This window comes from Pristiophorus japonicus, chromosome 8 (assembly GCF_044704955.1).
Source record: "Pristiophorus japonicus isolate sPriJap1 chromosome 8, sPriJap1.hap1, whole genome shotgun sequence".
Classification (NCBI taxonomy): Eukaryota; Metazoa; Chordata; class Chondrichthyes; family Pristiophoridae; genus Pristiophorus; species Pristiophorus japonicus.
The window spans coordinates 30,035,815-30,054,646 of NC_091984.1; the positions used below are offsets into that span (position 1 = coordinate 30,035,815).

General features: G+C 45.9%; 1 protein-coding gene across 2 annotated transcripts in view; it reads right to left on the bottom strand.

Annotated features, from left to right (window-relative positions):
• Positions 1-18,832, bottom strand: part of cnn3a (calponin 3, acidic a) — a 68,712-nt gene that overhangs the window by 20,672 nt on the left and 29,208 nt on the right. Inside the window, exon 1 of one of the 2 annotated variants that reach the window (XM_070886636.1) lies at positions 5,928-6,100. The exons of the other annotated variant lie outside the window; for it this stretch is intronic. Within the exon in view, the coding sequence (XP_070742737.1) occupies positions 5,928-6,068 (141 nt within the window). The 5' untranslated portion in view covers positions 6,069-6,100. Of the gene's footprint in view, positions 1-5,927; positions 6,101-18,832 lie in introns of those variants that run through there. 2 annotated transcript variants of the gene reach the window in all.

Below are 18,832 nucleotides of genomic sequence, written 5' to 3' on the forward strand. Positions count from 1 at the left end.
ACCCCCTCATCTCCGGAATCAGCCTAGTGAATCGTCTCTGTACCCCCTCCAAAGCTAGTATATCCTTCCTTAAGGAAGTGACCAAAACTGCACGCAGTACTCCAGGTGTGGCCTCACCAATACCCTGTACAGTTGCAGAAGGTCCTCCCTGCTTTTGTACTCCATCCCTCTCGCAATGAAGGCCAACATTCCATTCGCCTTCCTGATTACCTGCTGCACCTGCAAACTAACATTTTTCACGGACTCCCAGGCCGCCTGCAATTTCTGCGGTCTGGAGGAGTCTGTGTTCCATGTTTTTATTGAGTGCACGAGGTTGCAGCCCCTGTTTCATTATCTAAAAGGGGCTGCTCCTGAAATTCTGGCTGCACTTCAGTCCCACTCTCCTGATCTTTGGGCACCCTGTGCGGAGGGGAGCGGGTCGGTCCGAGGGCCTCCTCGTAGGACTGCTCCTGGGCACGGTCAAGGGTGCCATCAGCCGGTCCAGGCAGCGGGCGGTCAAGGGGGTCGTTCAACCTGACTGCCTGCCTCTCTTCCGCTCTTACATCCGGTCCAGGGTGTCCTTGGAGATGGAGCACGCGGTGTCCACCAGTACGCTCGCAGCCTTCCGCGAGAGGTGGGTACCGGATGGACTGGAGTGCATCATCACGCCCGGCAACCAAATTTTAATTTGATTTTACGTTTTAAAGTTTAATTTGTTTTAATTGCCGGTGCTTTTAGTGTCCCCCTCCCCTTTTATAGGGGGCACTTGGAGAAAAATTCAATTCTGTGCCGCCAAAAAAAAAATTGGCATTGTAAATGTTGGTGTTTCCCCCAGATCGGGGGGCACGGTTTAATGTTCTTTCCGTTAACTCCCTAAAAGAGTTTCATGCACAAGGACCCCCAGGTCCCTCTGCACCACAGCATGTTGTAATTTCTCCCCATTCAAATAATATTCCCTTTTACTGTTTTCCCCCCCCCTCCCACAAGGTGGATGACCTCATACTTTCTGACATTGTATTCCATCTGCCAAACCTTAGCCCATTCGCTTAACCTATCCAAATCTCTCTGCAGCCTCTCTATGTCCTCTACACAACCCGCTTTCCCACTAATCTTTGTGTCATCTGCAAATTTTGTTACTCTACACTCTGTCCCCTCTTCCAGGTCATTTATGTACATTGTAAACAGTTGTAGTCCCAGCACTGATCCCTGTGGCACACCACTAACCACCGATTTCCAATCCGAAAAGGACCAATTTATCACGACTCTGCTTTCTGTTCGCCAGCCAATTCTCTATCCATGCTAATACATTTCCGCTGACTCTGCGTACTTTTATCTTCTGCAGTAACCTTTTGTGTGGCACCTTATCGAATGCCTTTTGGAAATCTAAATACACCACATCCATCGGTACACCTCTATCCACCATGCTCGTTATATCCTCAAAGAATTCCAGTAAATTAGTTAAACATGATTTCCCCGTTATGAATCCATGCTGCGTCTGCTTGATTGCACTATTCCTATCTAGATGTCCCACTATTTCTTCCTTAATAGTTTCAAACATTTTCCCCACTACAGATGTTAAACTAACCAGCCTATTCCCTGCCTTTTGTCTGCCCCCTTTTTTTTTTTTTTTTTAAACAGAGGCGTTACATTAGCTGCTTTCCAATCCGCTGGTACCTCCCCAGAGTCCAGAGAATTTTGGTAGATTATAACGAATGCATCTGCTATAACTTCCGCCATCTCTTTTAATACCCTGGGATGTATTTCATCAAGACCAGGGGACTTGTCTACCTTGACATCGTTTTACTGAACGGAACCCGAGAAGAAAAAGATTCAAGTTTTGAAATAATGTGGGCAGTTGGTTAAATCTTCACATGGGACAACGAATACTACAAACTACTGCCGTGAATAGAATCCCGATTCTTTCAAAAGAGAATACAATGGAACCCAAGTACAGGACAACGCAGATGGATTATAAAGATGAATCTAGTTGAGCTGTGGTTTTGAAGAAATCAAATCAAAAGGACAGCAATAGTCCTTTAGATGCAGTATAATGTAGCTAAATGTGAGATTATCCACTTTGGTAGTAAAAACAGGGAGGCAGATTATTATCTGAATGGTGACAGATTAGGAAAAGGAGAGGTACAACGAGACCTGGGCGTCATGGTATATCAGTCATTGAAAGTTGACATGCAGATACAGCAGGCGGTGAAGGCAGCAAATGGCAGGTTGACCTTCATAGCAAAAGGAGTATAGGAGCAGGGAGATCTTACTGCAATTGTACAGGGCCTTGGTGAAGCCACATCTTGAATATTGTGTACAGTTTTGGTCTCCTAATCTGAAGGAGGACATTCTTGCTATTGAGGGAGTTCAGCGAAGGTTCACCAGACTCATTCCTGGGATGGCAGGACTGACATATGAAGAAAGACTGGATCGACCAGGCTTATACTCACTGGAATTTAGAAGAATGAGGGCGGATCTCATAGAAGCATTTAAAATTCTAACGGGATTGGACAGGGTCGATGCAGGAAGAATGTTCCCGATGTTGGGGAAGTCCAGAACCAGGGGTCACAGTCTATGGATAAGGGGAAAGCCATTTAGGACCAAGATGAGGAAAAACTTCTTCACCCAGAGAGTGGTAAACCTGTGGAATTCTCTACCACAGAAAGTTGTTGAGGTCAGTTCGTTAGATATATTCAAAAGGGAGTTAGATGTGACCTTTACAGGGCCACATTACAGCAAAATTCTAAAGGGGCAAAGTGTGTTTAAAAGACAACTCTGAAGGCTCTGTGCCCCAATGCGAGGAGTATCGTTATAAGATGGACGAATTAACTGCGCAGGCAGCAATTAACAAATATGATATAATTGGCATCACGGAGACATGGCTCCAGGGTGACCAAGGCTGGGAACTCAACATCCAGGGGTATTCAACATTCAGGAAGGATAGACAGAAAGGAAAAGGAGGTGGTGTAGCATTGCTGGTTAAAGAGGAAATTAACAATAGTAAGAAAGGACATTAGCTTGGATGATGTGGAATCTGTATGGGTGGAGCTACAGAATACCAAAGGGCAGAAAACTCTAGTGGGAGCTGCATACAGACCACCAACAGTAGTAGTGAGGTTGGGGACAGCATCAAACAAGAAATTAGGGATGCGTGCAATGAAGGTACATCAGTTATCATGGGCGACTTTAATCTACATATAGATTGGGCTAACCAAACTGGTAGCAATACAGTAGAGGAGGATTTCCTGGAGTGTATTTGGGATGGTTTTCTAGACTAATATGTCGAGGAACTAACTAGGGAGCTGGCCATCCTCGACTGGGTGATGTGTAATGAGAAAGGACTAATTAGCAATCTTGTTGCGCGAGGCCCCATGGGGAAGAGTGACCATAACATGGTAAAATTCTTTATTAAGATGGAGTGTGACACAGTTAATTCAGAGACTAGGGTCCTGAACTTGAGGAAAGGTAACTTCGATGGTATGAGATGTGAATTGGCTAAATAGACTGGCGAATGATACATAAAGGGTTGACAGTGGACAGCAATGGCAAACATTTAAAGATCACATGGAAGAACTTCAACAATTGCACATCCCTGTCTAGAGTAAAAATAAAGCTGGGAAGGTGGCTCAATGCTGGCTAACAAAGGAAATTAAGGATTGTGTTAAATCCAAGGAAGAGGCATATAAATTGGTCAGAAAAAGCAGCAAATCTGAGGACTGGGAGAAATTTAGAACCCAGCAAAGGAGGACAAAGTGTTTAATTAGGAGGGGGGGAAATAGAGTACGAGAGGAAGCTTGCTGGGAACATAAAAACTGACTGCAAAAGCTTCCATAGATATGTGAAGAGAAAAAGATAAGTGAAGACAAATGTAGGTCCTTTGCAGTCAGATTCAGATGAATTTATAATGGGGAACAAAGAAATGGCAGACCAGTTGAACAAATACTTTGGTTCTGTCTTCACGAAGGAAGACACAAATAACCTTCCGAAATACGAGGGGACCGAGGGTCTAGTGAGAAGGAGAATTCTTATTAGGCGGGAAATTGTGTTGGGGAAATTGATGGGATTGAAGACCAATAAACCCCCGGGGCCTGATAGTCTGCATCCCAGAGTACTTAAGGAAGTGGCTCTAGGAATAGTAGATGCATTGGTCATCATTTTCCAACAGTCTATCGACTCTGGATCAATTCCTATGGACTGGAATGTAACACCACTTTTTAAAAAAGGAGGGAGAGAAAACACAGGTAATTATAGACCGGTTAGTCTGACATTAATAGTGGGAAAAATGTTGGAGTCAATTATTAAAGATGAAATAGCAGCACATTTGGAAAGAAGTGATAGGATTGGTCCTAGTCAGCATGGATTTATGAAAGGGAAGTCATGCTTGACAAATCTTCTAGAATTTTTTGAGGATGCAACTAGTAGAGTAGACAAAGGAGAACCAATGGATGTGGTGTATTTGGACTTTCAAATGGCTTTTGACAAGGTCCCATACAAGAGATCGGTATGCAAAATTAAAACACATGGTATTGGGGGTAATGTACTGACGTGGATAGAGAACTGGTTGACAGACAGGAAGCAGAGAGTCAGGATTAATGGGTCCTTTTCAGAATGGCAGACAGTGACTTGTGGGGTGCCACAGGGCTCAGTGCTGAGACCCCAGCTCTTTACAATATCCATCAATGAGTTGGATGAAGGAATTTAGTGAAATATCTCCAAGTTTGCAGATGACACTAAGCTGGGTGGGCAGTGAGAGCTGTGAAGAGGATGTTAAGAGGCTGCAGGGTGACTTAGACAGGCTAGGTGAGTGGGCAAATGCATGGCAGATGCAATATAATGTGGATAAATGTGAGGTTATCCACTTTGGTGGCAAAAACACGAAGGCAGAATATTATCTGAATGGCGGCAGATTAGGAAAAGGGGAGGTGCAACAAGACGTGGGTGTCATGGTTCATCAGTCATTGAAAGTTGCCATGCAGGTACAGCAGGCGGTGAAGGTAGCAAATGGTATGTTGGCCTTCATAGCTAGGAGATTTGAGTATAGGAGCAGGGAGGTCTTACTGCAGTTGTACAGGGCCTTGGTGAGGCCTCACCTGGAATAGTGTGTTCAGTTTTGATCTCCTAATCTGAGGAAGGATGTTCTTGCTATTGAGGGAGTGCAGGGAAGGTTCACCACACTGATTCTCGGGATGGCAGGACTGACATATGAGGAGAGACTGGATCAACTGGGCCTGTATTCACTGGAGTTTAGAAGGATGAGAGGGGATCTCATAGAAACATAAAATTCTGATGGGACTGGACAGGTTAGATGCGGGAAGAATGTTCCCGATATTGGGGAAGTCCAGAACCAGGGGACATAGTAGCAGGATAAGGAGAAACTTCTTCATTCAGAGAATTGTTAACCTGTGGAATTCCCTACCGCAGAGAGTTGTTGATGCCAGTTCATTGGATATATTCAAGAGGGAGTTAGATATGGCCCTTACAGCTAAAGGGATCAAGGGGTATGGAGAGAAAGCAGGAAAGGGGTACTGAGGTGAATAATCAGCCATGATCATATTGAATGGTGGTGCAGGCTCGAAGGACCGATTGGCCTACTCCTGCATCTATTTTCTATGTTTAAGACTGTCTGCAACAAAAGTTCCCTAGGCACGCCCGATAAGAAAAGGCTCCTTTGCCTATTCTATAAACTAACATTCAACAATTGGAAGGTTGTGTTACAAAGTACAGTAATGTGAAGCCAGGTCATGTTCGTAATTCCCTAAAGAGAAAGCTCCTAATCTTTGACACGTGTGTGGGAGAGAGAGAGAATGCCAAGTGGAGGTCAGTAGCCCTTCTACAGGGACAGGCCAGAATAAAGTCCACTGCTGAGCTGCTCGGTGTCTGTTCTGTTTCTTCTGAGCAACCAAGGCCCTTGCAAACTAATCATCCCACTGCCAACCCTAATTCCAAACCTGTTGCTGCCACTGACCAGGTTCCATGGCTGCTGTCCTTCCGGGGACCGAAGTGTTTAAACCAACAATTAGCAAGTACCCTTTTTCCAAAGTGTCAGTATTAGAAATGGCCAAAGGCCTTGAAGCATCTTGCTTGCCCATTCTCCAACATAAAAAGAAAAACACTGGAAATACTCAACAAATCAGGCAGCATCTGTGGAGAGAGAGAAAGAGTTAATGTTTCAGGTCTGTGACCTTTTGTCAGAACTTGGAAAAAGATAAAGATGTAACAGATTTTAACCAGGTGCAGAGGCAGGGAAAGTGGGGAGGGGAGGAAAGAACAAAAGGGACGGTATGTGCTGGGGTGGGAGGTCGGAGTGGTTAAATGCTGCAAATGGGAATGGCAGAATCATCAACAGCTGCCGTCTGAAAAAATAGGGGCAGAGATCAAGGTCTGAAATTGTTGAACTCGATGTTGAGTCCAGAAGGCTGTAAAATGCCTAATTGAAAGATGAGGTGCTGTTCCTCGAGCTTACGCTGCGCTTCATTGGAACAGTGTAAGAGGACACCTAAATATCTCTGAACAACAACATTTAATAGTTTATCACCTCCCCTCCCCCTGCCTCTGCACCTGGTTAAAATCTGTTACATCTTGAACTTTTTCCAAGTGCTGATGAAAGGTCACAGACCTGAAACATTAACTGTTTCTCTCTCTCCACAGATGCTGCCTGACCTGCTGACTATTTCCAGCATTTTGTGTTTTTATTTCAGATTCCAGTATCCGCAGTATTTTGCTATTGTGAAAGAAAAGCGCTCCACGTTTATAGAAGTCGTCTTGACGTACTATTCACCGTTTGTAAAATAATCTCCACAGTGGCTTCTCGTTCGTCCCAACTGATGCTCTCCTCTGGTTCAGGTGCCTCATCCAACCAACATCCCCCAATATTTCAATTCTCCCTGTCACTTTGACCAGAAAAGGCACCTGTTACGGATTCTAAGTGTTCTTACTACTTAGTTTAATTTTTCAAAACCCTGCAGTCAATTGTAATTTCTCGCAGAACGGGCAATACAAAATGAACTCAACTGAGTTATGATTCTTGATATTTAAACCAAAAATATCATATCCCACATTGCTGCTGTTTATAAACAGTACAGGTACTTTGAAGGTTTACCTTGTAACCAAGGCAAGGCAGTCAATATAAACTATAAGTAGGCTGTAACTATCAAAACAACCACATTCTTGCATTCTCACACAAACAAACTTTGACTGACCAAACATACCCCAAAAGAAAATTAGCTATCTTTTTCAATTTAATATTGGTTTTTACTCAACAGTAATCCCGCACTGCAAAGCACAGATTTCACCCCAACATATCCCACAGAGCATCTTCCTTCCTTCCGCCCGCGCCCCCCCACCCACCCGCTTTCAGCTCTGCTATTATGTACTTCACTGAGACACTTCAGAACAGGTCATGTTACTCCCCTGTACACTATGGCCCCAAGTTTCCACACGCTACAAAACGGGCACCCCTCCGAGCTGGGCGCCCGTTTTTCGCGCCGAAAAGGGCACCTGAAAAAAAACGCGCAATTCTGGAGCGCCCTGCAGCTCCATGGCAGCTTGACGCGGCGCCCAGGGGGCGGAGCCTACCACTCGCGCCGATTTTGTAAGTGGGAGGGGGCGGGTACCATTTAAATTAGTTTTTTTTCGTGCCGGCAACGCTGCGCGTGCGCGTTGGAGCGTTCGCGCACGCGCAGTGTGAAGGAAACATTGGCACTCGGCCATTTTTGTAGTTCTTTGTAGCTGTTTAATTTTTGAACATTTTTTAATAAAAGCACATTGCCCTTCCATGATCAGCACTGAGGCTTCTTGCAGCAGTGAGAAGGCTGCAGGAAGCCTCAGAAGTTGAGGCAGCCGTTTCCCGACGGCAGGGGGGGGGGGGGAGGCCGTCGGGCAACGGCTGCCTCAACTTTTGAGGCGTCCTGCAGCCTTCTCACTGCCTCTCCTCCCTCCCCCCACCCCCCGCGGTCGGGAACGGCTGCCTCCTCCTTCCTGGCTCCCCCCCCCCCCGCGGTCGGTCAGGCCCTCCCTCCCTCCCGTTCGCGGGAACGACGCCACGCCGCTGAGCTGACTTTAAGGCTTCCACCTCAAGTGGAAGGCTGCCCAAATGCCTGCTTACTGCCTGCCTGCCCCTCCCTCCCTCCCGTTCGCGGGAACGACGCTACAGTGCTGAGCTGACTGAACCTGCCTGAAGCACTTTCACACAGGTAGGAAGATGGTTTATTTAATCTTTTCTTTGCTTATAAATGTTTATTCAGGTTGGATTTATTTGTATAATATTTGTAGAAGTATAAATAAGGATTTATTGTAGAATTTAATGACTTCCCTTCCCCCCGCCCCCACCTCCCCACCTCGTTCCCGATGCCTAATTTGTAACCTGCGCCTGATTTTTTAATGTGTAGACAAGGTTTTTTCAGTTCTACAAAAATCTTCACTTGCTCCATTCTAAGTTAGTTTGGAGTACGTTTTCACTGTGGAAACTTTCAAATCAGGCGTCAGTGGCTGGACACGCCCCCTTTTGAAGAAAAAATTCTGATCCAAAGTGAAACTGTTCTAACTGACAAGAACTGCAGAAAAACAAAATGTGGAGAATTGCGATTTCTAAGATAGTCCGTTCTCCACCAGTTGCTCCTAAAAATCAGGAGCAAATCATGTGGAAACTTGGGGCCTATGTATGGGAGCGAGGGGGAAGATTAGTACAACTAGATTATGCTGTAGCTCCATGTTCCACCAGAGCAAGAACCATAACCTCAACAGAATAAAATGTTCATACAATAAACCACAATATTTAGCCATAACAATCAATTTGTTTTTTTTAAAAACACAAACTTTTTTTTAAATAAAAAGTGAACAGATCCCACGACACTCAAGAGCAGGGGGAGCTCTCCCAGTTTTATGGCCAATATTCAATCAAGCACCTCCAAAACATATTATCCGGTTGTTTACCTCATGGCTCTTTGTAGCATCTTGCAGTGTGTAAATTACAGAGACTACGGGGCCAAGTTTCGGCCTGAGTTGCTCCTGTTTTTTTGGAGCAACTGGTTTAGAATGGAATATCTTAGAAATTGCAATTCTCGACATTTAGTTTGCTCCAGTTCTAGTCAGTTAGAACAGTTTCAGTTTGGAACAGATTTTTTTTCCCCCAAAAGGGGACGTGTCTGGCCACTTACGCCCGTTTTGAAAGTTTAGGCAGTGAAAACTTACTCCAAACTAACTTAGAATGGAGTAAGTGTAGATTTTTGTATGCTCAGAAAAACCTTGTCTACACTTAGAAAATCAGGCATAGGTTACAAATCAGGCATAGGGAATTGGGGGGGGGTTTAAAAGGGAAATTTACAAACATTAAACACTTCAGTTTTACAAATAAAGAGCCATCATCAATAATAAATGATAAATACATCAATAAATCAATCAAAAAAAATAAAAAATTTTTTTTACAAAAATCAATAAATAAAACATTTTCTACTTACCGACTGTAGCACCAGGAGCTCCCCCGCCCATGTGTGTGTGTGTGTGTCTCGGGGGGTGGAGGGAAGAAAGGGGAGGGGGAGGGGGAGAGAGAGAGAGAGAGAGAGAGAGAGAGAGAGAGAGAGAGGAGAGGAGAGGAGAGGGGAAGAGAAGAGAAAAGAGAAGAGTGAAAAGAGAAAAGAGAGAAAAGAGAGAAAAAGAGAGAGAGAGAGAGAGAGAGAGGGGAGGGGGCGAGAGAGAGAGAGAGAGAGAGAGAGAGGAAGAGAAGAGAAAGAGAAGAGAAGGAGAAGAGAAGAGAAAAGAGAAGAGAAAAGAGAAGAGAAAAAAGAGAAGAGAAGAGAAAAGAATAGAAGAGGAGAAGAGGAGAAAAGAGAGAGAGAGAGAGAGAGAGCGCGAGGGGAGGGGGGGAAAGGCAAGAGAGGGGGGAAGTGGGGGGGAGGGGGAGAGAGGGGGGGGGAGGAGGGAGAGGGGGAGGGAGGGAAGGAAGGAAGGAAGGGAGGGAAGGAAGGGAGGGGAAGAGAGAAGGGAGGGAGGGAGGGAGTGAGGGGAGGAAGAGAAGGGGAGAAAGGAGGAGTGGGGGGGGGGGGGGGGGGAAGGGAAGGGAGGGAGAGGGGAGGCTGAACGGGCCGGGCCCAAGACTTCGGGCGGGGCCCATCCCCAGCACTGGATTTACAGGTAGGTGGCGTCGGGTCGGGGGAGCGCGGGTCAGCGTCGGGGGGGGGGGCGGGGCGGGGGAAGAGGCCGGGAGCGCGGGTCGGGTCAGGAGGAGGGGGGGGGGGGGGGGGTGGGGGAGAGGGGGGTCGGGTCGGGAGGAAGCAGGAGCTGGACGTGGGAGGTGAGCCTTATCCACGCAGCCCCAGTCAGGCCATTTGGCCAAGGCTAGGGGATGCGTGCTTCGGGCCCCTCCCACACAGTTTTGGGCGCTTGGAGCTACTGCACATGTGTGCCCATTGTAGCGTGCGTGTGCAGAGGTCCCGGCACTGTTTTCAGCGCAGGGACCTGGCTTCGCCCCCCCCCCACAGCGCGTGCTGTGCCGCGCCCAGCTCCAGAGGACCTGCAGGGAGCCGGAGAATAGGTAAGTTTTTTTTAGGCGCACTTTGTGGCGCGAAAAACGGGCGTCCAGGTCGGGGCTGCGCCGTTCTGGTCCCGGACCGAAACTTGGGCCCTACAGTTCAAACGTAATTCATCAGCTGTGCAACACTTTGGAATGTTCCAAGGACATGAAAGGCACTATATAAAATGCAAGTTGGTGTTATGATGAACCTTTATAAAACACTGCTTTGGCCTCAACTGGTGTATTGTGCCCAATTCTTGGAACCGTACTTTAGGAAGGATGAATGCCTTAGAGGGTGCAGAAAAGATTTAAAAGAATGGTTCCAGGGATGAGGGTCTTCAATTATGTGGATAGACTGGAGAGGCTGGGGTTGTTCTCCTTGGAGCAGGGAAGGTTAAGAGATTTGACACAGGTGTTCAAAATCATGAGGGGTCTGTACAGAGTAGGCGCGGTGAGAGGTGGGCACCGGAGGGACTGGAGTGCATCGTCACCCCCGGCAACCAAATTTTAATTTGATTTTATGTTTTAAAGTTTAATTTGTTTTAATTGCCGGTGTTTTTTTTAGTGTCCCCCTCCCCTTTTATAGGGGGCACTTGTAGAGGAAAAAAAATGATGTGTGCCCAAAAAAAAACTTAAAAAAAACCAAAAACCACACACAGTGATGGGACGGGGGTCTGTCTCTGTGATTCCCCCCACACACACGGTGATGGGACAGGGGTCTGTGTCTGTGATTCCCCCACCCCCCCATACACACGGTGATGGGACGGGGGTCTGTGTCTGTGATCGGGGGGGACACGATTTAATGATTTAATGTTTTAATTTTCTCACAAAAAGAGTTCTGTACAGAGTAGATAGAGAGAAACTGTTCCCATTGGCAGAAGGGTCGAGAACCAGAGGACACAGATTTAAGGTGATTGGCATAAGAACCAAAGGCGACACGAGAAAAAAACATTTACACAGCGAGTGGATTGCACTGCCTGAAAGGATAGTGGAGGCAGACTCAATCGCGGCTTTCAAAAGAGAGTTGGATAAGTATCGGAAAGAAAAACATTTGCAGGGTTACGAGGAAAAGGCAGGAGATTGGGTCTAGCTGAAGTGCTCTTGCAGATAGCAGTCATGGGCTCGAATGGCCTACTTCTGCGCTGTAACCATTCTATGATTCTTCATTAGTAGTATCTTTGAACATCGCTAATTTTTTTTTTTAAAAAACAGAAATCAAATTTGTTCACCATTTATTCAAGAAAAACTTGCTTCGCCATCCCATGCTACCAATAAGTAGGTTATTGAATAGCTTCCAACAGTGCCTGAAGCATAGCCATGACAATTCCCAAACAAATAAAAGCTAATCAATGTTAACTTTATGCTAAGGTAGTCTTTCCACTCACACACACATCTTTCTTGTTGCAGCAAGTCCATGTGCTCTAGGAATCCAGAACTCAATATGAAATTCGGGTAAAATCTAATGAGGTATTTGCACAGAGGGGGCACAAAACAGATTGTGTGTGTCTGGGGAAGTGAGTTGAGGAAATGCTGGAAAATCCCATCAGCACTGAAAATACAGAAGCAGCTTAAAAAGAGATATACAAGATACTAAGTGAAATAAAAAAGGCTATTTAAAGATCGACTATAACTACAGCGTTGAGTCGCCGCGGGAGGCTCAAGACTCTCCTCCAGACAGGCGACTTCAACAGCGACCGGGGTCGGCTGGCCTTTGGCCACCACCCCCCCCCCCCCGCCACTCCCTCCTCCCTCCCCCCCGCCCCCTCCCTCCCACCCCCCCTCAACGGCGGGGGTCGGCTGGCTTTTGCCCCCCCACCCCCGACGACTGGACACCTCCTTCTCCACTGATGACCTGGCCTCCTCTGGCACGTGGTGAGTAACATGGCTGTGACCACCCACCCACCCCTGCCCTCCCACTCTGAACCCCAGTGGGCCACTGACCCTCCCAATGCCTGCCCCCAACCAAGCCTTGGACCACCTACTATCAAGGGGGCTACCCAGCGCCAAGCCTGCGGCCAACACCTCGCCGCAGGCAACTAGGCCCATACAGCAGTGCCTGGTCTCCAGTCATCTTGGACCCCCTTGCCACTGGACCAAGACCTTGCGCAGCCCGTGTGGTAGCTGGTGTGCAACGACCACCCAAAGATAAAAGAACTCACGTACAGGCATCTCCCACTCCTCTAACATGAAGTTTGAGACCTGAAATGTCAGGACCCTCAGACAATCCCAACAGCGACAGACCAGAACGGCGCACCGCCATAGATGCCCGGGAACTTAAGACGCTTTGATATCAAAATCAAGTGCAGGCAGCGGAAAGAGCATGCGGCAAACCAGTTCCACCCACCCCTTCCCTCAACAACTATTTGTCCCACCTGTGAGAGACTGTGGTTCTCGTATTAGACTGTACAGTCACCCAAGAACTTGTGTTAAGAGTGGAAGCAAGTCTTCCTATTTCTGAGGGATTGCCTATGATGATGGATGATGATGATGATGATAACTATAGCACAAGGGCAAAAGCAAGTTTAGGATTGACATCCAGAAGCACATCTTCACGCAGTGATCAATCAATACCTGGAACAGTCTTGCGAAAACGAAAGCAAATAAATATCATGAGAGGCAATTGTATGCTGTAAAGTGATTGGGGTTTTTTTTTTGGGGGGGGGGGGGGGGCGGTGGAGTGGGGGAAGTAGAAAGAGAGAAGAGATGGGACAAATCATATGTTTCTATGCAAGGATGAGCTAAGTGAGCCAAATGACTTCTCTCATTTGTATCCATCTTGTCATGTATGTCAGCCATGTATACTATCTGTATAGTCACATAAGGTGTGCCACTAGAGGGCACTGCGATGGAAAACCTGAGGGTCACCTGCATAGGTGTGCAGGGCCCAGTATAAAAGGCTGCCTACCATGCTTGTGCCTCATTCTGGAGTTACAATAAATGGGACTAAGGTCACAACCTCATGGAGTCATGGAGTCATTCATAAGAGTATTAAAGACATAACACATTTGTGCGATTTGAGGGGACAGGTTGATATTACAAATAACTGTGCACGTAAAAAATTCAGGAGGAACTTGGTTAGAATGTGGAACTCGCTACCACAAGGAGTGGTTGAAGCGAATAGTATAGATGCATTTAAGGGGAAGCTAGATAAGTACATGTGGGAAAGGGGAATAGAAAGATATGCAGATAGGGTTAGAAGTAGTAAGGTAGGAGGAGGCTCGTGTGGAGCATAAACACTGGCATAGATCAGTTGGGCCAAATGGCCTGTTTCTGTAGCTGGTAATTCTATGTAACAAATCTGCCCTTGTTCCAAGCAGCAAGTGGTGTGGAAAAGGATTTAAATCATATGGTGAGCAGTCATAATGGAGAACAGGGAAATGGCAGAGACATTGAACAAATATTTGTATCGGTCTTCACGGTAGAAGACACTAAAAACATCCCAATAGTGGATAATCAAGGGGCTATAGGGAGGGAGGAACAAATACAATCACTATTGCTAATGCAGTTGTACTCGGTAAAATAATGGGATTAAAGGCGGACAAGTCGCCTAGACCTGATGGCTTACATTCTAGGGTCTTAAAAGTAGCGAGTGCAGAGATAATGGATGCATTGGTTGTAATCTATCCAAAATTCCCTGGATTCTGGAGAGGTCCCAGCAGATTGGAAAACCGCAAATGTAACGCACTTATTTAAAAAAGGAGGCAGACAAAAAGCAGGAACCTATAGACCAGTTAGCCTAACATCTATCGTTGGGAAAATGCTGGAGTCCATTATTAAGGAAGCAGTAGCGGGACATTTGGAAAAGCATGATTCAATTAAGCAGAGTCAGCATGGTTTTATGAAAGGGAAATAATGTTTGACAAATTTGCTGGAGTTCGTTGAGGATGTAACGAGCAGGGTGGATAAGGGGAACCAGTGGATGTGGTGTATTTGGATTTCCAGAAGGCATTCGATAAGGTGCCACATAAGAGGTTACTGCACAAGATAAAAGCTCACGGGGTTGGGGGTAATATATTAGCATAGACAGAGGATTGGTTAACTAACAGAAAACAGAGAGTCGGGATAAATGGGTCATTTTCCAGTTGGCAAACAGTGACTAGTGGGGTGCCACAGGGATCAGTGCTGGGTCCTCAACTATTTACAATCTACATTAATGACTTGGATGAAAGGACCAAGTGCAATGTAGCCAAGTTTGCTGATGATACAAAGATGGGTGAGAAAGCAAACTGGTGAGGAGGACACAAAAAAATCTGCAAAGGGATATAGACAAGCTAAGTGAGTGGGCAAAAAATTGGCAGATGGAGTATAATGTGGGAAAATGTGAGGTTATCCACTTTGGCAGAAATAATAGAAAAGCAAATTATAATTTAAATGGAGAAAAATTGCAAAGTGCTGCAGTAGAGAGGACCTGGGGGTCCTTGTGCATGAAACACAAAAAGTTAGCATGCAGGTATAGCAAGTGATCAGGAAGGCAAATGGAATGTTGGCCTTTAGTGCAAGGGGGAAAAAAAAAAGTATAAAAGCAGAGAAGTCCTGCTACAACAGTACAGGGTATTGGTGAGGCCACACCTGGAGTACTGCATACAGTTTTGGTCTTCGTATTTAAAAGGAAAGATATACTTGCATTGGAGGCTTTTCAGAGAAGTTTCACTAGGGTGATTCTGGAGATGAGAGGGTTGACTTATGAGGATAGGTTGGGCCATCAGAAAAATGAGAGGTGATCTTATTGAAACATATAAGACTGCAAAAGCTTCTATAGATATGTGAAGAGAAAAAGATTAGTGAAGACCAACGTAGGTCCTTTGCAGACAGAATCAAGTGAATTTATAATGGGGAACAAAGAAATGGCAGACCAGTTGAACAAATACTTCGGTTCTGTTTTCACGAAGGAAGACACATATAACCTTCCGGAAATACGAGGGGACTAAGGGTCCAGCGAGAAGAAGGAACTGAAGGAAATCCTTATTAGTCAGGAAATTGTGTTAGGGAAATTCATGGAATTGAAGGCCGATAAATCCCCAGGGCCTGGTAGTCTGCATCTCAGTACTTAAGGAAGTGACCCTAGAAATAGTGGATGCATTAGTGATCATTTTCCAACAGTCTATCGACTCTGGATCAGTTCCTATGGACTGGAGGATTGCTAATGTAACACCACTTTTTTAAAAAAGGAGGAAGAAAACAAATGGGTAATTATAGACCCGTTTGCCTGACATCAGTAGTGGGGAAAATATTGGAATCAATTATTAAAGATGAAATAGCAGCGCATTTGGAAAGCAGTGACAGGATTGGTCCAAGTGAGCATAGATTTATGAAAGGGAAATCATGCTTGACAAATCTAGAATTTTTTGAGATGTAACTGGTAAGAGTGGACAAGGGAGCACCAGTGGACATGGTGTATTTGGACTTTCAAAAGGCTTTTACAAGGTCCCACACAAAAGAGATTGGTGTGTAAAATTAAAGCACATGGTATTGGGGGTAATGTACTGACATGGATTGAGAACTGGCTGGCAGACAGGAAGCAGAGATAAACGGGTCCTTTTCAGAATGGCAGGCAGTGACTAGTGGGTGCAGCAGAGCTCAGTGCTGGGACCCCAGCTATTTACAATATACATCAATGATTTAGATGAAGGAATTGAGTGTAATATCTCCAAGTTTGCAGATGACACTAAGCTGGAGGGTGGTGTGAGCTGTGTGGAGGATGCTAAGAGGCTGTAGGGTGATTTGGACAGGTTAGGTGAGTGGACAAATGCATGGCAGATGCATTATAATGTGGAAAGTTATCCACTTTGGTGGCAAAAACACAAAGCCAGTATATTATCTGAATGGCGCCAGATATGGAAAAAGGGGAGGTGCAACGAGACTTGGGTGTCATGGTAAGTTGGCATGCAGGTACAGCAGGAGGTGAAGGCGGCAAATGGTATGTTGGCCTTCATAGCAAGGGGATTTGAGTATAGGAGCAGGGAGGTCTTACTGCAGTTGTACAGGGTCTTAGTGAGGCCTCACCTGAAATATTGTGTTCAGTTTTAGTCTCCTAATCTGAGGAAGGACTATTGAGTGAGTGCAGCGAAGGTTCACCAGACTGATTCCTGGGATGGCAGGACTGACATATGAGGAGAGACTGGATCGACTGGGCCTGTATTCACTGGAGTGTAGAAGGATGAGAGGGGATCGCATAGAAACACAAAATTCTGACGGGACTGGACAGCTTAAATGCAGGAAGAATGTTCCGGATGTTGGGGCAGTCTAGAACCAGGGGACACAAAGGATAAGGGGTAAGCCATTTAGGACTGAGGAGAAACCTCTTCACTCAGAGTTGCTAACCTGTGGAATTCTCTACCAGAGAGTTGTTGATGCCAGTTCATTGGATATATTCAAGAGGAGTTAGATATGGCCCTTATGGCTAAAAGGATCAAGGGATATGGAGAGAAAGCAGGAAAGGTGTACTGAGGTGAATGATCAGCCATGATCTTATTGAATGGTGGTGCAGGCTCGAAGTGCCGAATGGCCTACTCCTGCACCTATTTTCTATGTTTCTAAAATGGAGGCGGCTCGACAAGGTGGATTGAGAGAGGATTTTTTTCTCATAGGGGAAACTAAAACTAGGGGACATAGTCTTCAAATAAGGGGCAGTCTATTTAAAACTGAGATGAGAAGAAATTTCTTGTGAGTTGTAAATCTGGAATTCTCTGCCCCAGAGAGTTGGGTCATTCAATATATTTAAGGTGGAGATGGACAGATTTTTGAGCGATAAGGGAGTAAAGGGTTATGGGGAGCGGGCAAGGAAGTGGAATAGAGTCCATGATCAGATCAGCCATGCTCCTATTTCTTATGTTCTTCAAAGACACCAGAAACAGTGGAGAAGTATTGCCATTTTTTATGAATTCACCTAATAAATATTGGTTGGAATAATAGAAAAACAGCCTTTTTTTTTTATAAATGGTGAGAAACTATTAAATGTTAGTGTTCAGAGAGATTTAGGTGCCCTCGTACAGGAAACAGTTAGTATGCAGGTACAGTAAGCAATTAAGGCGGCAAATGGCATGTTGACCTTTATTGCAAGAGGGTTGGAGTACAAGAGTAAGGAAGTCTTACTACAACTGTACAGGGCTTTGGTGAGACCACACCTGGAGTACTGTGCACAGTTTTGGTCTCATCATCAGAGAAAGGACATACTTGCTTTAGAGGCAGCGCAACGAAGTTTCACTAGATTAATCCCTGGGGTGAGAGGGTTGTCCTATGAGGAGAGATTGAGTAGGTAGTGCCTTTTCTCTCTGGAGCTTAGAAGAATGAGAGGTGATCTCATTGAAACATGCAAGATTCTGAGAGGGATGTAGAGGATAAATGCTGATAGTTCACTCTCCAGCCAGGGGAAACAACCAAAGGGGCATAGTCTCAGGATGAGCAGTCAGCCTTAAGACTGACATGAGGAGGAATTTCTTCGGTCAGAGGATTGAGAATCTCTGGAACTCTACCCTAAAAGGGCCATAGATGCTGAATCGTGTATACAAGGCTGAGATAAGTTATGATTTTTGGACTCGAGGGGGATCAAGGGATATGGAGATAGTTGAGAAAGTGGAGTTGTGGTCGAAGATCAGCCATAATCTTATTGAATGGCGAAGCAGGATCGAGGGTTTGAATGGCCTACTCCTGCTCCTAATCCTTATGTTCTTGGATCATCATCATCGGCAGTTCCTCGGAACCGAGGTAGACTTGCTTCCATTCCTGAAGTGAGTTCTCAGGTGGCTGTACAGTCCAATAGGAGAACCACAGTCTCTGTCACAGGTGGGGCAGATAGTCGTTGAGGGAAAGGGTGGGTGGGACTGGTTTGCCGCACGCTCTTTCCGCTGCCTGCGCTTGATTTCTGTACGCTCTCGGCGACAAGACTCTCAAGGAGCTCAGTGCCCTCCCGGGTGCGCTTCCTCCACTTAGGGCGGTCTTCTGCCAGGGTCTCCCAGGTGTCAGTGGGAATGTTACATTTTATCAAGGAGGCTTTGAGGGTGTCCTTTTAACGTTTCCACTGCCCACCTTTGGCTCGTTTGCCATGAAGGAGTTCCGAGTAGAGCACTTGGTTTGGGAGTCTCGTGCCTGGTATGCGAACTATGTGGCCTGCCCAGCAGAGCTGATCGAGTGTGGTCAGTGCTTGAATGCTGGGGATGTTGGTGTGCTTGTCCTCCCAGGGGATTTGTAGGATCTTGCAGAGACATAGTTGGCGGTATTTCGCCAGCGAAACCACCTATTTTCACCACACTTTAAAAAAAAAAATCAGAATAATGTTCCTGCTGAGAGAATTATAATACGCCAAGCAATTCTGAGGTTCAAAATTGCAACCCACTATAAAATGGCCAT